The sequence below is a fragment of the Musca domestica genome, unplaced genomic scaffold (genome assembly GCF_030504385.1).
Source record: "Musca domestica strain aabys unplaced genomic scaffold, Musca_domestica.polishedcontigs.V.1.1 4, whole genome shotgun sequence".
Lineage (NCBI taxonomy): Eukaryota > Metazoa > Arthropoda > Insecta > Diptera > Muscidae > Musca > Musca domestica.
In genome coordinates, this window is record NW_026712328.1 from 17034685 (window position 1) to 17058804 (window position 24120).

Below are 24120 nucleotides of genomic sequence, written 5' to 3' on the forward strand. Positions count from 1 at the left end.
TATTCTTATTTGTGACGTTTTTTTTTCAAAGCGATTGGGTGCATAGAGATGTCGGTTACTGGGAAAACAAAAATGTTTTTGAGTTGTTGGAAGTTTACGGGTCCTTGGCAGCACTTTGGGATGTTAAATGTGAGAAATACTCTTATAAGAATGGGTTATTAAAGAAAATTAATATGAAGTATTGATGCCGAAATACCTGAACTCAACCAGGCTTAGTAATTCCTCGTGAGTGAAGCTATCCATTCTTACAAAATTGTTAAAATCGTTTGCCGATGGCACTCTTAATTCAAATAATAAATTTTCATGAGTGAATTAATTTCTTTTTATACTCTCCACCGTACTATGTAGGGTATATTAACTTTGTCATTCCGTTTGTAACTCCTCGAAATATTTATAATAGACCCTACAAAGTATATTGTAGGGATAGAATTGAGAATTAAGATAGAAGGCTAAAATTATACAGACATGTTTATGTTGCTAGTAGGCAGGTTAAGTTCGGAAATGGGCCATGTACGTCCACGTGTTCATATAGCCCCCATATAATGGTACCTCCCGATATTCGATATTTTGATGATTTTAGCGACATTATTCACCGGAATTGTTTCAAATTTGATATTTTAAGTTCGAAACGGATACTACAACCTAATACAGAACATTATCTTTGCAGGTCCACGTCTACGTATAGCCCCCCTATAACGGCACTTCCCAATATTCGGTATTTAGATGATTTTAGCGTCTTATTCACCGGAGTAGTTTCAAATTACGTATTTAGAGTTCGTAATGGGAACTACAGTCTGTGATACAAAATGTTTCATGCAGGTCCAGGTCTTCGTATAGGCCACATAAATCAGTGCCGTCATATATTCGGTATTTTGACGATTTTAGGTACAATACTCACCGAAACTGTTTGAGATGTCGTATTTGAAGTTCGTAATGAATGCTACAGCCTGTGACAGAAAATTGTCTATGCAGGTCCAGGTCTTCGTATAGCTCCGATATAACGGTACCTCCCTATATATAGTATTTTGAAGATGCTACATTATACCCGTTTATAATATGGTAATGGTTTATAACAAACAATGTAATTCCACGTCGTATAGACCCCAATATAACGGCTATTTTTAATTTAAAAAAAAAGAGACCACCATACTATGGAGGGTATATTAATTTTGTCATTCCGTTTGTAACTCCTCGAAATACTAATGTCAGACCCAACAAAGTATATATATTCTTGATCAGCGTAAAATTCTAAGACGATTTAGCCATGTCCGTCTGTCTGTCTGTCCATCTGTCTGTTGTAATCACGCTATCTTTCGAACGAATTAAGATAGAAGGCTAAACTTTTGCAGACATGTATATTTTGCCAGTAGGCAGGTTATGTTCGTAAATGGGCTATGTAGGCCCACGTTATCATATAGCCCCCATATAACGGTACCTGCCGACCTGGGTATTTTGATGATTTTAGCGACATTATTATTCACATATATTGTTCATCCGATTTGTTATATTTGTCCTCCGCACCCGTAATATGAACTCTGTAACAACAATATTTGGGGAAATATAGCAAATACAGCTCAGAAATACATGTGATAAATTTTATCGAGATCGGTTCAGATTTGGATATAGCTCCCATATATAACTTCACCCGATTTACCTTTTATTGTGCACCAAACTAATATTTGTCCAAATGGGATGGAATTTGGCACTTACGACCGAATTGAGCCTAGAAGCTAGTATGTCGAATTTGGTGAAGATCGGTTTAGATATAGCTATAGCTCCCATATATATTGTTCATCCGATTTGTTATATTTGTTACCTACAACCGTAATATGCACTCCGGAAATATATCAAATACAGCTCAGAAATAGCTTTGCCAAATTTTATCGAGATCGGTTCAGATTTGGATATAGCTCCCATATATATCTTTATCCGATTTCAAATTAATTGTGCTCCAAAGTCCGAATACATGTGATAAATTTTATCGAGATCGGTTCAGATTTGGATATAGCTCCCATATATAACTTCATCCGATTTACCTTTTATTGTGCACCAAACTAATATTTGTCCAAATGGGATGGAATTTGGCACTTACGACCGAATTGAGCCTAGATGCTAGTATGTCGAATTTGGTGAAGATCGGTTCAGATATAGCTATAGCTCCCATATATGTTGTTCATCCGATTTGTTATATTTGTTACCCACAACCGTAATATGCACTCCGGAAATATATCAAATACAGCTCAGAAATAGCTTTGCCAAATTTTATCGAGATCGGTTCAGATTTGGATATAGCTCCCATATATATCTTTATCCGATTTCAAATTAATTGTGCACCAAAGTCCGAATTTAAAAGAAAAATTGCAAAATGTAGAACATTTTATGTATGTATGCGGTTTGCTTGAAAGGGATGTTGCCTTTTCCACGATTTTCTAGCGATTGCTTGAAGAGATTAGAACCAACAGCTAACAACTATACATTCAGGGGAATGATGTGAAAGCATTAAAATTAAATATTTTATGAACTATCCTTCTGCATTTTCAATTTAATAATCCGAATTCCAAAAATGTATATCTTTGAAATAAAAATAATTTATAAAATTAATTATTATGTTTACATTTTTGGACACATAACTCTGACACTTTTATTACGTACAAAAACAAATTTGTATGTGGTTATTGTTACGATTGTTATACAACAACACTTGCTGTTACCTGTATTATTTTACCATGGGGGTTAGCTTTGTAATTGCGCCATGCTACCCCCTAAATACAATACAGTTGCTCTGTTCCAGTATGTGCATGAATCTACTATTTTTGCAATTTTCTTCGATATCATAAAAATTCGTGGTAAACACTTTTATCTTCTTACAGTTCTTACAGTTCTGGAAAAGATCCATTTTGTATATGTGTGTGTATTGTGTTAAATTAAAAAGAAAATAATTTGAAATTATTTCAAATTTAGATACAACAAAAATTCATATTTTCCACGTTAACGCGCAGAAAAAAGTATTTTGGTATTAAACAACAGTGTCCCTCTATATTGTATTTAATTTTGTGGAGAAACCCCAATATTTAATTCCCATTTTGTGGGTTTTCCGCAATATAGTTATTTTGTGAAAATAGTAAAGTAAACAAAACCATTTGTTGCACATTTAAAAATATATTTGATACCATGGTAGAAGAATATAGGTAGACGCATCGACACAGCTGCTGGGACAATGAACTGTCAAACCAATTTCGGAATTGAAAATGTTGAATGAAAAATTATTCAAATTTGTAAAAATTGTTGAAAAATCTACTTATATTTGAAAACAAATTTAAATTTTATTGACATATCAATGCTCTCAAGCGTTAATGCATCTACCTGTATTCTTCTGTCATGTTTGATACTATAATACCCCGGCACAGAGTTGCATTTCCCTTTTTTTAAGTGGATCCACGGTCTGTTCCCGAACTGCAAGAATGTAAAAGTTTTTACTACGACAGCCTACTTTCCCTTTATTATATCGAAGAATATTGCTAAACTAGTAAATTCTTGCAGGTACTGGAACAGAGCAATAAATGAATAATACCAGAAATATTAATGTAATTGGAATTGGTAGTTTGGTAGACTCTAAAATATGGGCCTGACGTACGAGCGTACAAAACATTTTGCCATAATGGGGAAGTTGAATATTTGGGTACGGTACGTCGAATTTTAAAATAAAGGTATACAACTTTGACTGTATTTTTGAAACATTTGTTGTACTCTATCAGATGATATGCTCTAGCTCATGGTAGAATAATACAGGTAACAGCAAATGTTGTTAAACAACCACATACGAATTTGTTTTTGTACCTAATACAAGTCTTAGAGTTATATGTCCAAAAATATAAAAAAAAAATTAATTTTCTATAAAATGTTTTAATCTCAAAAATATACTTATGTAGAATTTGGATTATTAAATTTAAAATGCAGAAGAATAGTTCCTCAATTATCTAATTTGAATGCTTTATTATCATTCCCCTGAATGCATAGTTATTAGCTGTAGATCCTAATATCTCAACACTTAAAGCAATCGCTAGAAAATTGTGGAAATGGCAACATTCTTTTCAAATTGAAACCAATCTTCATATACACATAAAGTATTCTACATTTTGCAATTTTAGGAAACATGAAATATACGGATATGGTACATAATGTTGTATAGCTACTTTTTAACAGCGGAAACAGCATGACACTAGTATTAATATAGAATCAAATCAGCTGGGACTTGCTGTTGTCGAATGCATATTACGAATGCGAGGGACCTAAACACCAAATCGGATGAAACATATATATGGGAAATATAGCTATATCTGAACCGATTTTCACCAAATTTAATGTACTCTCTTCTAGACTGAATTCGATCGGAGGTGCCAAAATTCAGGTCATTTGGACTGATATTGGCCATTTAGTGCACAATTAACCCCAAATCGGTTGAAGATATATATGAGAGCTATATCCAAATCTGAACCGATATTGACAAACTTTGATACACTTTTTTCAGAGCTGTATCTGATATATGGTACCAAAGATCATTGTTGCGGAATGGATATTACGCGTGTGAGTGACTTTAAACACCATGGTTGCATGGTAAAATTAAGAAGGAAAATTCATTTCAAATAAGAATATCCATCCCGGCATTTTCTTTGATACACTTATTTCAGAGTTGTATCTGATATATGGTACCAACGATTATTGTTGCGGAATGGATATTACGGGTGTGACCTCATGGTTGCATGGTAAAATTAAGAAGGTAAAGTCATTTCAAATAAGAATATCCATCTCTGCATTTTCTGTAATTTAGCATATCAAATTTCTCTGAATAAAAAAAAAATAAAAGTGACATCTCATATGTAAAACCCTATTCTGATAGCAGCTTACGGCCTGAATTCCACGCCTGTGCTTCTTTATTAAATTTGCCTTAAAATACATCCTCTTAAATCCATACCTTGTCAATTTTCAATGTATAGGAAACAGGTTCCCATCTGTGAATTCATTATATACAATGGATTTGTAAATATACATCTTTCGAAATTAATAATTTCAAAAAAAAAAAAAAATGTAATCATATGACTGCATGACTTTGCCTACTTAATTTTACCATGGATTTTTCCTTTATAATATCAAAGAAAATTGCAAAACTATTAGATTCTTGCAGATTCTCGAACAGAGCAAAAATGTACACAAATATTGAATTGTTTTCTAATTTGGAAAATAAGTTGTAACACCTTACTATTACATCTGGATAGTTTGCCTAAATTTTCTTCTTTTGACTTTAATGTCTTTACTCTCTGAAAACAAATTACAATGGTTTGTCCCTTCCCTGCAAGAATGTAAAAATGTTTACTATGATAACGAACTTTTCGTTTATGATGTCGAAATAATTGCAAAACTAGTACGATCTGGAACAAAGCAGTTATTTGCTGTTGGTTACCTACAATAATTGTATCGTGAAGTCCACATGTATAACAGCTGATTCTTAAAACCATTGTATTGACGTATCATTATGCCTTTTTGTTGACGCCATACGCCGTAGTTGATAGTGCATACGCTGTACAATGAAAGCTTTGCAATTCCAACCAACAAACTTCGTCAAATACAATAAAATATTCTGTAAAATGAAGGGGTATTTGGCGATTTCTTATTGGTAACCGGTACCCATATCCGTTGAAAAGAGCGAGACAACCGCATAATTTAGCAAACGAGCCACCAATAGATTTGGCTCGTCGTTTAGCCGAGTCTTTTGTACGTTCGTTTGTAAAGGCAGTCGTCAAAATCAAGTGCGATTTGTGTGGTGCAAAGAATTGTGAATTCGTCGTTACTACATCGAATTCATTTGCCAAATCTCTGAATTCTGACAAAAGAGCAAATTCACAAATTTCCAACGTTTCTTTTTTTCTTTAAATATTTTCCATTAGAAATATTGAGTAGAATTAAATAATTTTTTATTGATATTCGGATTGTTAAGTGAGCTTTGCTACACAACAATTGTTGGTGAGGAGCAGCGGCGGCTTCAACCTCTCGTGGAAAAAAGAAAAATCATACACAGAAAATTTGTAATCAAATTTTAACAGCATAAAATGGCGTTAAAAAGAATTAATAAGGTATGTGAATTTGTTGGAGAACGTTTGAATAAGAATGATCAAAGGATAAAGAACTAAACGAAAATAATTGAAATGCAAAAAATGCGGTGACAAAAAGATGAAAAATGATTTTAGATTGGCATAAGAAAAAAATTTATGCAAGAAATGTGAAACGTCGTCGTCGTCTCGGAGTGTAAAAAATGAGAAGCGAATAAAATGACGGGGAAAATTGATCGAATAAAATGATGGGCTACCGACCGAATAGTCCAACCGATGAGACACCGCACACACGGCACGAAGTTTTTTCTTTTTTATTTTTTTGCTTTGCTGAAGCTTGCTAAAAAGTATTAATGGCAATTCAAATAAGGGAAAAAAATGATACATTGTGGTTGGTGACGATTTTTCTGTCTACAATTGGAGAAAAAAGCTGTGGAAAGTCCAATGATCTCGTCTTGGTAAAATGGAAATGGTTGCGGAAAAAGTTCTGTGCAAAATAAAAAATTGTAGAAGAAGTGTTGTTCGGTGGGGAGATATCGAATTTTTACATTTTTATTCTGCATGTGGACCCCCTCATTTCCTGTGTGTGTATGTTGACGATGATGATGGACTTTTGTTTTTTTTTTTCTCCTACAGTGATGAGGAATGAAAGTAATGAACGAAGAATTTGCATTACAGCGTGTCTGATCAAAAGCTGAGGAGGAAGCCGGTTTCAACGAATTTGGCCAAGGAATATTTATCCATCTATGCCAGAATTAAAAATAGAAGAAAACACAATGGCAATGTTTTTTGCTCTTTCCTAAAGGTGTTACCCAATTTTCGTGGTATACACAGCAATTATAGCTATCAGTCTTTCCGTCTGTCCGTGTACGTTTTTTTATAGCAGTTCTGTTGCTATCAAAAGCAAAAACACAAGAACAACACACACAAAGCAAAGACAAAGTGAATACTCTCCAGCAGTTAGTCAGTCATGGCACGGCACTACAAGTTGTCTCAGTCAGTCGCCAGTCTGCCAAATGAGCAAGAACCTAACCTAACATTTGTTTCTTTAAATTGCAAACGCCAACTTGTCACAGTTGGTGTTTGCCATTACTTCATGGAGTGGTGCAAGGATATTCTTGTACATTTTGAATGCAATGTTTTAATTGATTTGCTGCCATTGCTGGGAGAAGGAAAAAAAGAAAAACTTCTAGAATATAGTACAATCATAAGCAGCAAAAGCGTCGGCGACGACGTCGACTGCAGCAAGCAAAACGAAGCGAACAACTCGACATCAGCAGGCAAACGTCACATTTAACAGGGACGTTAGCTGTTTTTGTTGTTTTGGTTTTGTTTCTTCGTTTGGTTGGTTTTTGTCGGGGGTCTACTTTCTATTTCTTTTCTTCTCGTAATTCGTATAGCTTTCTCTCAAAGGCCAAATTGTTTGAAATAGTGTTGTCTCCCTTTTGTTTGTTGTTGTTTTTTGACAGACGGACAAACAGACGGTTGTGTTCAGCCGCAGTGGCCCAGCTAGCAGAGTTTACCGAGAGCTCGCTCTCTATTGTCGCAGCTGTTTTACGCCCTTGTTTGTTTTCTTGCAAAGCCGGCTTTATTCCAATAGGATTTTTGCTTTTTCTTTATTTTTGTGATATTTGTTTGTGGGAGGCTGTTATTCACCAGAGGTGGATTGATAAAACCTAGTCTGGTTGTAATACATTAACTCTGTAAATTTTGTTTTGCAAAATTTAGAGATTTGTGGCTGTTTTTAATTTTCTTTTGTCCTGATGCTGTTGTCCCTTTCTTTCTTTGTACTTTGTTTTCGTTTTTTAGTTAGGGGTTCTCTGTGCTTTATTCCGTTGACGTTACTCAGTAATTTTATAAGGCACAGAGTTGTATTTTTGATTTATAGTTTGCAAAAACTCATGCGTGACACAAACGCACACATTTACTTTAATAAAAGAAAACAATGTACACAAATAAAATCTTATCGGATTTTTTTGTATCTGGAATGAATGGGTGTTTTTTAATAAGAAAGGATCTTCTTGGGTGTAGGGGTTACCAGATGTTTTGGTGTTTTAATTTGATAACCAAGTTGTGGTCGATTACTGACCTTCGTTTGTGCCAAGTGCAAATTTCGTCGCTAAATGAATGCTGTGTGTGTTGACTGTTGTCGTCTAATGTCAAATTTCAAAAAGGAAATCTCCAACAAACCAGCATGTGTCACTGTACGCGTAAAGTTCAACTTTATCCAAAGCATATTATATATTGTGACTAATAAATGTGTAATGTCAGGGGACAATTGTAAAAAATGAACAGCTGCTAACACACTAGTAGAAATGAAAAGCATCGCTCACTAACTTTCGCCAGGGGGAATGGTTGAAGATACAGTTTTTGTTAAAAAACTAAAAATTTAATTGATTTTTCAGGGACGGATAAAAATACAAAACCTCTAAGTCTATTGGGTATTGTAAATGACTCGAATGAATCAAAGAAGGAACATAAAGATTCAAATTGAATTGAAATCCAAAGACAAATGCTGGTGTATTATACTATTTGATGGGTTTGCAAACACCTGTTGTACTATTGTCTGGTGCTTATTTAACATCAAACTCTCGTTGTACAATAGTGAGGTGCTTATGTCACATTGGAGCTTTAATTTATATTAAGTACACCTCCCAGAATTATTCCAAATTTGTACCGCGTGTAGTCATTTTAATCCCAATAATATACTTTTTGTAGAATTCCAAAATAATTCCCAAGATATGTGTGGACCTCAAAAGCTCAGTCCCAGAAACAACAACAAATGTACCCATTGTTTACATTATTCGTGTTGACTGGATTTTTTTGCTGTACAATCTTGTAAACCCTGGGGGTGAAAATGTAAAGCCCCGGTTGAATGCGGACTATCTAAAAATGAGTATCGAATTTAGAAGCACTTTGGTTCGCGTAGCCTCAACACCGGTATAACCCATGGGTGATAAACTAAACGTCAGCTATCTAAAAGGGAGTGTTATTATATTTTAGAAGCACGTTGGTTCCCGTATTTGGTTCGCACAGATATGTAAATCCGAAGTTCTTAAACTAATAACTCGGCATAAAGTTTTTAATTATCTTCAATGTTGTTAATGTTTGAACTCATCAGAGAAAAATGCTACCTTTTCCTAATGTATATGTTCAGGATGGTGCAGCCGTCTCAATTCATGGGCAAGAATTGACGAAGATGTGCGGAGCGCCTGCCCAGCGTGCGATACAGGTCCGACCAATGCGCTGCACCTGTTTCATTGTCCAGGCAAGCCTACTCAACTCCGTCCAGAGGATCTTTGGCTACAGCCCATTAAGGTAACAGAATTCCTAAACCTGGACATCGAGGAAGAACCGGATTAATCAGTCAATAAACAACGGAGCACGTTGTCACTGCTACAACAACAATATTTGCCTAAAAAGACCTTAACATATAAATCCATAAGAATAAATACTGTATGGTCGAAATTAGGCCTAAGCAAATTAATACCACGCTAAACTTTTTCGAATTGGATAAAGGGTACCTATTTACTGTCTTGCCAATAAGTTCGATGTCGAAATCTCAACTTTATAATCGAAATGCGATATAGTACTGTTCAATTTTGAGGTATTCTTGTTAACATTTTCTCAGGAATAACATTAGTTATATAGTAATAGCATTATAATAAAATTACGCGAAACCCCTAGTGGAACATATTATTAAACAAACAAATTATTTTTGTGCGTTTAAGTTCATTCTTAGAAGCTCTTTCTTATAAAAATAAAGCAGTAACTTATGATTGAATTTTTACAAGGAAGGTTTAGGGTATTGGTTTGTCTGAACTTTCTGATTATGAACATATATTTTTGATACATTTTCGAAACCAATATAAGTAAATTTACATTATTTTTGACCTCATTGAGTTTCCTTTGTCTTGACAACAATAAAATCGATTAAGGACTTCAAAAATGTCTAGAATATGGATCTGTCGTACCCATTTCTCTTTGTTATTTTCCATTTCTTGGTTTACAGTTTACACCTTTACGACGCTACATAGAGTACCACTCGTTTTAAGTTTTAAGATAGAAATTTAAATAAGCTACCGTCTTATATGAAGATTGATATTAATAATACCATTGGGGACATCTCATGTCAGGGACCGCGCGTGGATAATTTTTAAAAATTAACCACAAGCAGTTCTTGGATCCTATTTACAATACAATATGATATTACTTGTTGAAGTATATTCTTCTCGGAATATATGTCTTTGCTCAGACCAGGTTTAATACTTAAGCTCTGAAAGAAATGCATAATAATGATAATTTGTTTCAAACGGAAACCAATCAAGCACCATACAGCTCAACGAAATAGTTTTCCTAAAATTAATTGTATTGACTTGAAGTTGTTTGTTTCATGTTGAGTAAATGGTTAATATCTAAACCGGCGATTTCTCTAAATCACCCTAGGTATGTGTGGACGTACATTCGTTTGAATATATGTTTGCATAGTAAAGTAGCCAGTTGGCTGTTCTATAAAGGTTTACCGGTAGTTTAACGTTTTTCTTTGTCTTTCATATTCATTTGTTGATGAGTCATCATAATAATTTTTCTTTACTTTTTTTCATGTTGAAGATATGACAAAAATTGCCATTGTTGTTTAACGTTTTGCATGCTTTAAAAAAGCATATTTATTCCAAATTTATTATTAGTTTATTTATCTCTTTTATCTCATAATCAACTGCAACTTGGGATTTTATAATCATAAAATGTCACAGTTGAACATTTTGTTGGTTGTTTTTTTTTTTTTTTTTTTTTCATTTATTATACATTAGTCATTGCGATAACAGCAACGTTGCTAAATAGCCTTCCATTGCTTCGAGTCATATGATGTCAAGGTCATTACTTTGTAAGAATTAAATATATTGATTTTCATGTTTGAAATTGGTGTTAGTTTTCCTCCACGTTAACTAAAATAATTTTTTTTAGAACTAAGTCGAGAGAAATTCAAAAATGCACGAGTCTGACCTACCAGGCCACTGTAGTTTTGCTGCTTTTATTTTCTGGCGAAGTTAAGCATTTGCAAATTCTTCACGTAATTAATATAAAATGTTAGTTTCAGAATGATTTAAGCTTGTTCTTTCTTGTGTTATTTGTAAACAATTAATTTATATTTTCCGTTCTTTGGGGACTAAATTTACTAGGTGAACTCACACGAATTCGAGTCAACTTACAAAAAATAAAAACGACTACGATTTCTATGAAGAAAAATGAATAAGGAGAATGCACGACATATTCATCTGGTTATCTATGCAACGTGCTCTAAGAAGAATGATGGTTATTTTAACATTTTTTTTATTTTATTGAATAAAAACAAATGTCAAATTTGATTTCTTCGAATTGGTCACCTTTGGCACGAATTACGGCCTTCAAACGGCCAATGAAACTGTCACACGCTTCCCGAATTTTGATCTGCGGTATTTTGGTCTATTCCCGGCGAAGCGTTATTTTTAGTGCTAACCTTGCTTTCCAAAATACTCCAGACACAATAGTCCAATGGATTGTTATCCGCATTGTGCGTTGGAAATGAACCTCATTTTGTAACCATTTCGGTGGCGCGTGCTGAGTCCTGTTGGAATGTCCAAGGTCTGCGACCAAAATGTATGCGTGCCCTGAAGAACATTTTCGCGATCATATTCGGCGGCCCACACCATCACCATGGCCGGCGCTTGAGTTCTGGTGGCCAACAGAAGGTGCACATTTTCAGCTGACCTCTTTGGCAAGTTGACACGATTATTTTGTTTGTTTCATACTGCTGGACAACGAATGTTTTCTAATCGGAGAAAACCAAATTCGGCAGTTCAGCACTTTCGGCCAAGCGAAGCAACTCTTTAGCTCTTTTGAGTCTATTTTCATTCTGTTGCGGTGTAAGTTCTTGCACTTTTTGGAGCTCATGTTTCAATATTTGCCGAATGGAATATTGCCATATGTTTACTTTTCGAACCATTTCTGCTGATGTTGCTGTTTTCTTCCGTCCACTTCCTTGACGTCGGGCTACGCTGCCAGTATCACTGTAACAAGCGATGGTATCAATATCAATATCCACTTGGGGTTTTCCAGCCAAATATAAAGAAGTCACACCATCACGCTCGAATTCCATCACGAATTACCTTTTTCTGGAAAATTCTTACCAAAATGCTTTTGTACGCTTGTAAACAATATAATAAGCTGTCACTGAAATAATTTTAACAGCTGTCGGACGAGTGGCTTAGAAATGACTGCAGTCTGAAGTTGGTTGCAGTTTTTTTCATCTTACTCTGTATATCTGGACAAATTAATTTTGAAATTTTTTATGTGTAGTCTGATTTAATAAGTTTTAAAAATGCGGATGTTTAGATATTGCGTGTTTTCATGAATTATAAAATAGGTTTGATGTAGCCATCGACAATGATTTTTAGCGATGTTCTGGAACCCGATATGAAACTGTGCCCAAGTCTAGTTATGTTTATGTCACCATATAGCTCATATACCAATTTTCTTAATTTTTAAATAATGCATTGATGTTTTGGTCCGTCGGCGTTTGATTTGTATTTTGAGCTTTTTTAGAGCATAACCATTTATTGTCAGATGTTTGTTTTGTATTGGGCATAATTTTTGATTTTTCCCGATGTGTATAATAAACCTATTTAAATAATAATTCCATGAACATTATTCGGAACCATAAATAACTGGTTAACTTTCCCTATTTCCTTTTTGTGTAAATGGATGTCAAAAACCAACACATTTATGCCTTTTTAGATAAATAAAATACAAGAATATTCCTGTTGTTAACTATCAAAAATACTTAAAAGTATGTAGTGTTAAAATTATTTTTACTTGTTTTTTTTTAGATTTTATTCGTGATGTTATTTTTGTTTTGGTCATTGCTGACGTTTTGTCAACGTTGATCGTTTCTGATGGACGAATATTATACATCCCCGGCAGTTATAGCCAGCCATGCATATATATTTATTATGTAGATATATTTGTGTGTTTGTATATATAATAAACGATGATATATATAAATACTATGTATTATGAGGCATGGTGGTGCTACCTCTTCCTGATCTTACTCTATATGTAGCATATTTCTCGATACATGCGGTGTGTGTGAATGTGTTTTTATATTTTTTGCTTTTGTTTTCTTTCTCTACGTCAAGGAAATACAAACAGGCGACAGACAGACATATAGTGTGGACTTGTGTGCTTTCTTTGCCTTCATGTCGTCACAATTCTTATAACGCATAATCGCATTGGAAACAAAGTGTAAAATGTTACACTTGTACTCTTCTTTTTTGTCATGAAATTTAGATTTTTAGTTTATTTGAAATTGTCATGTTTGGAAGTTTTTAATTCTTTGATACTGTGGAGCCAACGGTATTATGTCTTTGTGCATTCAAAAGAAAACGAAATGGACCTATAGTTTCTTTATATGATGCAAAGAAACTAGAACAAGTAAAACAGTTAAGCCGGGCCGAACTTTTAATATATATATTTTTTTTAATTTGGAAGGAACTTGAAAAATTTCCAATAACTTCCGGAAAGAAAATACCACTTAAATGAAAAATGTTTTATTGAGACTACGAAGACGTGGACCTGTTACAAATTCTTTTGTCATAGGCTGTAGTACCCATTATGAACTTCAAATACCAAATTTGAAAAACTTCCGGTTAATATTGTCGCTAAAATCATCAAAATACCGAATATCGGGATGTAGCGTTATATGGGGATATACAAAGACTATACAAACATTTTTGTCATATGTTGTAGTACCTAATATGAACTCTAAGTATGAAATTTGAAATAATTCCGGTAAATACTGTCGCTAAAATCATGAAAATACCCGATATCGGGAGGTACCGTTAGAAGGGGGCTATACAAAAACGGGGACCGACCCACTTACGAATTTAACCTGCCTACTGGTAAACTATGCATGTACGCAAAATTTAAGCCTTCTATCTCAATTTGTTCGAAAGATAGCGTGATTACAAAGATCGAAAGATAGCGTGATTACAGACGGACCGACAGGCAGACGTCTTAGAATTTCACGCAGATCCAGAATATATATACTTTGTAGGGTCTATTATACGAGGAGTTACAAACGGAATGACAAAGATAATATAAAAATACAACTCTGTGCTGGAGTCTTATAGTGTCAAATAGACTTTTAAATATGCAACAGTTGGTTTTGTTCATTTATTTTTTTCAATTTTTTAAACAAAATTCTTATATTGTGCCTTGCCTTGTCGTATAACGCAAAAGGTTCTACTAAATTGGTAGTATATTTTTGTAGCTCTGATAAATAGGAATCAAATTCAAAACACGAACAAAAACGTTTCTCAAACAGTCGCAGAATTTCAAATTGGAATCAAAATAAGCTTTTTCAATTGCCTCATAAGAATAGGCCATTAAAAACAAAACTAGATGTGGTTTTGAATCACATATCCGACTTACGAGAAAAATAATGTTTTAAAATGTCAATTTTTCATTGAAACTTTCGAATAAATTTGGTGAAGAGATATTTTCTAAAACTGATTTTTTTGGAAATCGGACAAGTTCATTATCCTCGGGTTTTACTTGCTTTTAGTTCACCGGTTTCACTAGAATTCGCACTAACATTTTAAACGGCCTTAAAATAAACTCGACAATCATTTCATTAAATCTCCACCATGTTGAGCTTATATGGAGAGAACTAATGTTATCTTTACAAAACCACTGTGCAAAAGTGGCATCACATGCACTTTTTGGTTTTGCAATCAGATTTTGGGTTTTGTTAGGCAAACATTTTTTTCATCTCTTGCCAAAAAAACAAACTTTGCTTGCATTTGTGTGTTGAAAGCAGCCAGAGCAGGGCCAATGAACTTTTTTAATACAGAAATTTTACATGCATTTTGGTGGGGGTATTAAATTTTATATTTTTAGTTGTGGTGGGATGTGTGGACGTGCCTGCGTGCGTGTGAAACGTTTGCTTATTGTCGTTTTTACGGTTTCTCATTTTTCTTGCAATTTATACCTTCATTGCAAATAAATTTGTTCATATCGTTTTATGAGACACAGTTACCAATACAATTGGGTATAACAGTTTTTTTTTTCTTAACAAACCTTGGATATTAAAGTATGATTATGGATTTATACGTAGTTTTGCATTTCAATTCATTCGTGATTCATTCTATTTTACATGTACTAAATAATATTTATCTTTATTCTAGGAATTACAAGATTTGGGCAGAGATCCACCTGCACAATGTTCTGCTGGTCCAGTTGGCGACGATTGTAAGTATAATTGTTCAATGAATACAGTTATCTTATAACGACTTATTCATCAAGCTAAATCCATTCAACAATTTATTATGAATTTGAAAAATTTGATCCTGGAAGTTATACTCATTTTATTTTCAAATGTCTGCTAAATAAAAATGTTTTTGACCTCATGTCCGATAATTCCCACTTTGTAGAAGGGGGGGGGGGTCTCTCATAAGACTGCGTAGGATATCTCCATTGTATCTGCAAAGTTTTCAATCGTTTCTTCATTCCATCATAGTCTTTCAGTACAAATTGGTTTTTGATTGATGTGGGGTTGTACGACCAAGGACATACAGGGAGAGATAAAAAAAACTGCAACAAAGCCAACCCCCATAATTTTTAAATTGTTTTTTAAATGTTATCGTTTTTACATTTTTTTTTTAATTTTATTGAATGAAAGCAAAACATTTCGGAAATAGCATCAAATTTTAGAATAAGTTTAGATTTGTTCGAATTGGTGGCCACCTTTGGCACGAATTATGGCCATCAAACGGACAATGAAACCGTCACACGCTGCCCGAATGTTGGTCTGCGGTATTTTGGTCCATTCCCGGCGAAGCGCTTTTTTGAGGCGATCGACACTGGTATTTTTTAGTGTTAACCCTGCATTCTAAAATACTTCAGACGGATTGGTATCCAGAGATTTTGGTGGCCATTCTGCGCTAGAAATGATTAGAGGAACCTCATTTTGTAACCATTCTTGGGTGGCGCGTGCTGAGTGCGATGGTGCTGAGTCCTGTTGGAATGTCCAAGGTCTGCGGCCAAAATGTTGGCGTGCCCAAGGCTTTAATACACCCTCCAGAATATTTTCGCGATAATATTTGGCATTTATTCTGATGCCACGGTTGATTCATAAGAGCGGAGATCGTCCATCGGCCATAGCTGACGCTTGAGTTGCCAACCGAAGGTGTAGAGTTTCAGCTGACCTTTTTGGCAAGTAAACACGATCATTTCGTTTGAAACTGCTGGACAACGAGTGTTTTCTCATCGGAGAAAATAAAATTCGGCAGTTCACCACTTTTCGGCCAAGCGAAGCAACCCTTTGGCTCTTCTGAGTCCATTTTCTTTCTCTTGCGGTGAATGTTCTTGCACTTTTTGGAATTTCAATGGCTTTACCCCGAGCTCATTTTTCATTATTTGCCGAAAGGAATATTGCGATGTGTTCAGCTCAAGAGCCATTTTTCAGCCACTGCGACGAAGGTCGATTTTTTACTTTTTGAACCATTTCTGCTGGAGTGTTCTAACGATAGCCACTTGTGATTTTCCAGCCAAATATAAACAAATCACACTATCACGCTTGATTCCATCACGAATAACTTTTTTTCTGGAAAAATCTCACAAAAAAGCTTTTATACGCCTGTAAACAATATAATGAGCTGTCCCTGGAATAATTTTAACAGCTGTCGAACGAGTGGCTTGGAAATGATAGCAGTCTGGGCTGCCTTTCTGTCAATGTTTAGGTAGTGGAGGTATTTACTTCAGTCATCCTAGCTGGGAAATTTATTAAACAAAAAATGTCCGCTCTTTTTTTCTCTTTGTACCTCTTTGTTATAATTGTTAACATGAATTGTGAATAATTTGATTATGAAAAAAAATTATAAAAGTTCCCCTGAGTTATGGAGGGAGTATTCCCAAAGGTTTTTTGGTGCGTTCCCAAAAAAATAACACCCCATTGTTAGGGGATTAGAGGTCAATTAAGGGCACCAGTAACGTCGCTTTGTCGAGTCCAAGGAGCACGCGAATATTTGGTCCAAGATTTAATTCGCATCTATCTAATATATCATTTGTGCATTCCTGCAGACGCGGCCGATAGCACACAGCATTTTACCCTACACCCTACACAAGGTGGTTAGGGTATTATATCATTGTGTATTTGTTTGTAACGGGCAAAAGGAAACGAGAATGAAGCTTTACTAAATATGCAAAGGCTGTATGGTATCATAAAGTCGGCCCGCAAGACTTTTAGACTTTATTGGTTTGAGTTATTACACTCTTTGAGTAATTGATCATCATAGGTATTGGCAACTACTTCTATCTTCTGATCGAAAATTACAATTCAATCAATGAGAGAAAGCCAATGGTGTCACTACTAATAAAATCAACAGTATTTACCAAATTTTCAAAAGGTAATTTTAAAAGTGTCGCAAGCATACGTCATTTCACTGGGCTGCTTTAAAAGTATCCATCAATGTTCATCGTTATCTCTGCTGCACTTATCGTTGGATTTTTAAAAGGAAAAAATCCAAAATTTTATGGTACAAACTGAATCAACAATTGTTTTAAGAAATTAAAAAAACAAGAACTCAATAGCACTAGGAAAACGAAGCGGAACTTGCCATGAAATTCAGTTCCAGGGACCAAGATTGATTTGAATCCAAGAATTTACTTTTCAATTTCAAAATTAAAATGATCCAAGGAGTATGAAAGGTCACATGTTTTTTTTTATATTTTCGGAACAATTGTTGGTTTATATTTTCCAATTAAAAATTTATTCACTAAAACATATTAAGATTGAATTAAAACACATAGCAATACTTTAGGACCAAATTACTCCAACATTAGTCCAAATGTAGGTCTTTTTATGTAGTAGAGTTTTGCCTCTTAAAAATGGAAATTTGAGAGAGTACGTTGAAGTAAATTTACTCCAGACTTAGGAAACAAAATCTGAGACACAGATTATGTTTGCGAAACTAATACAACTTGTATAGACCTTAAGACGCATTTTAAATTACGGGTACAGAAAGATGTATTTTATTATGTAGCACGTATTTTTTCTATATGGAAAGAGTTTTTTTTTTTATTTCTTTTGACCAATATAATATAATAAAATACCATGATTGTTAGCATTATTCATAACGTAAACATTTTCTCTTTCTTTTTCAGTATTTCACTGGCAAGCAACAATAATGGGACCGGTAAGATATTATAGTGTGATAGATAATAAGTTTCAATTTTTAAATAATAATTGAGGGCTTGAATTTTTGATACAAATTTATAAAAAAACAAACAAGATTACACTTTAAGTGGTGTAATCTATTTGGGCGAATTCCTATTCCAGATCCTACACGTAATTTAGTTTGAATAGTTATTTGCATGGAACACACAAACGGACTTCTTCAGATGAAAATATTTCTTTTTTCTGTCGATAATTCTAAAATAAATCATTTTTAATTTAAGAAATCTATATGTACATTGAAACATTTCAATTGTTATTCAGGAGTTAGACAAGGATTTGTATTTTTTTATCAAGAAAGTAATTTGAATTTAAATGAACGGCGAGTGTATATTTATATCGGACTGTTGTGTATCAGTTGCAGTTCCCAAAACTGAACTTGTTTTTATTTTCAGTGGCCTTAGGATAAGCTATTTTAAAGGACAAACTATTGCAAAATTAACAGCAAGTTGTTCTGTATGTTGTAGTGGTTCTACAAAATTATTTTGAATCAGTCCATACTGATTCATGGATTGGTTTAGGGACGCGTAGTTATACAGAAGTCGATAGCAGCTTCACTAGGAGACCTATAGCCATTATGTCCATCCTTGCAAGAAAAATTGTGGATAGTAAGATAAATTATAGATAGTGTCGATAGAAGATGTAGATTTAAAAAAAAACACAAATTGGGGTGATTTAGCGGGTTGGTTTTCCCAACCAGGAGAGGCTTTGTAGCAATGTTATTATGGTATATATGTCCCAGAAGAATGTATTCGTCTCTTGTTCAGTCAGTCTCATCAACCTGTAGATCTATCGACTGGGAACTACCCCGAACTAATTCATTACCCACCCAATAAAGCTTAATAAAGTCTTTGATTTTCAAGAGGTCTTACCTGGAGTCAGAAATGAGACTCGATTTGGTGACACTTGGATTCAGCTGTAAGAGCTGCCTGATTATTGGCATACATAGCTACTGTTCGTCTTATGTTCTGTTCCAGATCCTGCAAGAATCTACTAGTTTTGTCATTTTTTTCGATATCATAAAGGATAGAGCGATCATTAGGCTATTACTAAGTTGTCTTAACATTTTGGCTGCATTCTTGATTGTAAACAAGTAAAAAAGCTGTAATGAATACATTTGGAACCAATTTTGCAATTTTCAAAAAAATTAAATCCGTTAAAAATACTGTTAAAATCTTAAAAATACAGCATGTACCTGTTGTATTAACGAAACTTGAAAAAAAATATCGGTGAATAATGTCGTTAAAATCATTAAAATATCGAATATCGGGAGGTGCCGTTATATGGGGGTTATACGTAGACGTGGACCCACACGGACAATTTTCTGTCATAGGCTTTAGTATCTATTACTAACTTCAAATACCAAATTTGAAACAATTCCGGTGAATAATGTCGCTAGTTTTTTTAAAATCATGACTTCCATACAAAGAGATATAGTATGGAATAACAATCGCTACTGTTGTTGTCGTAACAACAGTATATGTTGTATTCCTTTTTGTTAATCCGGCTTTAGCTCTAGGTTTAAAAAATCGGCAAACTTAGTAGGATGTAACCAAAAATCTTTTGGAATGAGTGGGGTAGGTTTGGAAGGACAGTGATCCCTCGAATTGTGGGGCACATTCAGCTGTTTTCTCATCTCGCATCGCAGACCATGTGGTAGAGAGTGTGGCCGTTGACTTAGTGCGGATATTTTCATATTCCTCGTGTGGAAATAGGCGGTAAAATGCGCAACATTTAATGATCATACCCAGGGTATATCAAAGAGGTCATTGGGAGACTTTTTGCTTTGATTTCATAAAGTCAGCCTTATTTACGGCCGAATAAAGACGAAATCTACTACTGCTTGGAATACGCAATAACTTTTGTTAAGCTACTAGGAGTGCTTGACCTTAAACACTCCACTGTACACTACAGTACCTCCTCTTCACCATTTGTTCGGTTACAGCAAATTTCTTTCTTTCTGATAAGTTATTCCTTTGATAACAACTTTTCTAAAACTCCTGACCAATGGGTGATGATTTTAGGTTTGTTGTTATAGTCTTAATTCATTAGATTCCCCTAGCTTCGGAAAATTCTTTTCAGCGTCCCTACATTTTAGAAGGAAAATATTACAATTATTTATTTGAAGTCCTTGTCTACCCTTGGAAAAATATATAAAGCTTGTTATATGCAAATATAGTTTTTATAGGAATAGCGGCCACTTCACCATTATTATTGTGAAATTATCTAAAATTGTTCCAAAAAATGCAAAATGTATCGACATAAACCAATACCTTTCCCAAAACCTAATACCCAAAACCTTTCTAAAGATTGACCATGATATTTTGCACTTGCTCACCTTCGTAAAATATGCAAAATTTATAATATTCTGTCTCTGAATTAGCTGATATATTTAATTCCAATCATATTTTCATGCGTCGATCATAGCAGTGTATAACGAGTAGGCTCTGAATTTAAAGGAGACTTTCGCAAACTCCATATATATTTTCTCTCCAATTCCTTATTTTTTAAAGAATATTAGATGTACACATCACGCGCCCTTTTCGCTATATATATTTTTTTTATAAACTATGATCGTTTGTAAGTCCATCTGTGATTCATACATGATGACCAAACTACAATATTCAGATTTTTTAATCTTGCAGAAGCCACCAGCAAATACTTTACTGTCGTGAACCGTTAATTGATAAGATAAGCGTATTTTAATGACCGAATTTTTAAAAACGGTACCAACCGCGACATCGGCATTTTTGTGCCTACAACAAAATAATGTATGGCTTATTTACAATGATCTGTAAAAAGTGCCGATGATATATTTGTTTGCAAATACAAACAGTTGCGTAATAAATATATCTTGCTAAACAGATGTGTAATTTTTAGACATATATACACAATTATAGGTATTTGATTTATATTACACATATCTATATAGTCTGTTTCTTAATTTTTATTTCAATTCTTCTATCCCTCAATGATAATCCTTTCCTTATTTTTTTGCAGCCTGACAGCCCGTACCAAGGTGGTGTGTTTTTCTTAACAATTCACTTTCCAACAGATTATCCATTCAAACCACCAAAAGTGGCTTTTACAACGCGTATATACCATCCAAATATAAACAGTAATGGATCTATTTGCCTCGATATATTGAGATCTCAGTGGTCGCCAGCACTTACTATATCAAAAGGTTGGTATAAATTAAATGTTTACACATATACCACCCATATACACATACTAATTGCAACTTTGTTTTTATGTTACAGTTTTATTATCAATTTGCTCTCTACTCTGTGATCCGAATCCAGATGATCCTCTTGTTCCAGAGATTGCAAGAATATATAAAACTGATCGGGAAAAATATAATGAATTGGCACGAGAATGGACTAGGAAGTATGCTATGTGATGCGTTCCAGTTTGTATAATTGAATCGTCGTCGTCGATGTCGATGTTGATGTCGTCGTTGTTGCTGTTGTTGTCGTCGTCGTTACCGTCTTCAACATCATCATCACCACCACCATCATCTTCGTCGTCGTTGACGCCATTAATGTTGCCGACGTTGTCGTCGCCGCCGTCGTCGTCATCATCATTATTCTTATTCTTATATTTCAACTTAATTATAATATTATTGTCGTCGTCAAATGGTTACAACAACAACATCTACAACTATTTAAATAAATTCAATAATGAAAACAAGATCAACTATTACTACTACAACAATAATAATAATAATAACAGCAACAACAATGAGAACAACATCAACAGCAACAATCGCAGCAGCAGCAACAACAGCATCAGCAACAACAACAGCAACAATATAATATATTGAAGAGAGAATAAATACAGCAACAAGAAATGTGTTTTGTAAAGAGAAAAATGATTTGGAGGATTAAACAAAATAATAATAAAGGAAAAAAAAAAACAAAAATTATAAAAGAATTTTGCTACTATCACTACAACAACAACAACTTAGCGACAAAATAAACAGAATTATGTAATGTGTAAACGCTCTTTAAAGGAAATATAATTAAAGTAAAAAAGATAACAAAAAACAAACAGCAACAGCAAGTAAATTAGATATACATTAATTAAACAGAAGTAAAAATACAAATACCACACTACCAAACAAACAAATAAAAACAACAAACAGCAAACATTGCAACACCACACATAGCGCCCCCTTTTTACAGACCTAAAACACACCCATATACACGCAAAAAGATAAACATTCATCATTAATTGAATAAATATAAAAAAGCATAATGATGTGAAAACAACAAAAAACAATTAAACATTTAATAATAATGATATTAATTAATAAATAAAAGATTCATTTATTCAGTTTAAACAATTTATAAAAGAAAGAGAAGAGGAATAATAGCAAACAAATAAAACTGAGAAAGAAAGTAATATGTAAAAAGAAGCGTTTTAAGAAACCAATACATCTGCAGCACTTGCAATTGACTTGCAAGCCGGTCTCCTGCTATTATTTATTCCCCGTTTTCATTAATTTATCCTCTGTAGCAGCAATTAAAATGTTGGGAGTTTTTCTTCAGCAGGGGGTTTCTCCAAAAATGCTTTCGTTTCATACGGATCGTGTGGGAAACTTTTCGTTAACTGAATGGCTCGAACAAGACGTTCATATTTATTATATAATGCTTTCGTTTCATACAGATCGTGTGGGAAACTTTTCATTAACTGAATGGCTCGAACAAGACGTACATATTTATATATTTGTATTCTATTATATTAAAATTGGATATAAAAAAACCCGCTTTTTTGTTGTTTCAAATCCATTTGTTTTACTTTTTTAAGTAATTTTAAATTTTATATTGTTATTTTGAATTACAATTTTTCTCAAAATTTAATTCTAAATTATAATATTCAAACGGAGATGGATTTTTTTCAACTTAAAAAATTGTTTTGAAGTTTAATTAAAGCTGGGGTTTTAGTGTAGTGTTATATTGGAGCTCGAATACATCCGGTTTGTTTCCCCACTCAAAAGCACTGAATTAACGATGCCAAGTAAGTTACGTGGTTATTGAATTGTCTTGATTCTTATAGCTATTTTCCAAATGCGATTCGCTGGAACAACGAATTTTCAATCTTAACAAAGGAATGATACTGCCAATAATTATTTACTTTTCGTTCATATTTTCAAGCCAATTTTCTTATTTAGAATCGTTCAAAGTATACAATGTTTAAAAATTCCATTTAATATGAAATAAAGCAGCTAATAAAAAACCCAGCTAAACATAACTTTTCTGATAGACTTAATTTTTGGTATAGAGAATTTGGTTCGATTTTTTATAAATACGTATTCTTTAAAGTGAAATCTTACTGCATCCAGTTGAATTAAGGCAATCATATCATTCTCATATAGAATGTGGCAATGTGAAAAATTGGTTTCTTAAAAATAAAGAATTTTTTGCCGTGCTGTCATTATATATATACATCTTTTAAAATATATAATTCTTTGTATTTTGCAAATGAAAACAAAAATATAAGCATCCAGTAAAGTTGACAACACCGCCAAGAGTTCGTTCTATAATAAATGCTAAGACCCAATCACACAATTGACGTTTTTAAACTTATTTTCTTTTTTTTCTATGAATGGAACTTTGTCATTGTAGCTCCTTTTCATCATCTGTATATTTATGATGTTCACTTGTTTTAGGTGTAATCTAAATAAGTAAATACGTATTTTAATTTTTAATAATTTTCAATAATAAACGTATTAAAAAACATAAA

At 33.7% G+C, this 24120-nt stretch overlaps 1 protein-coding gene across 1 annotated transcript; it reads left to right on the top strand.

Annotated features, from left to right (window-relative positions):
* The first annotated feature begins 5757 nt into the window (after positions 1-5757).
* On the top strand, positions 5758-24120 carry LOC101899987 (ubiquitin-conjugating enzyme E2-17 kDa). Its single transcript, XM_005187119.4, has 5 exons — positions 5758-6128; positions 15329-15392; positions 18306-18337; positions 21376-21559; positions 21636-24120. The coding sequence occupies exons 1-5, from the start codon at positions 6105-6107 to the stop codon at positions 21773-21775; spliced, it is 444 nt and encodes a 147-aa protein (XP_005187176.1). The 5' UTR covers positions 5758-6104; the 3' UTR covers positions 21776-24120.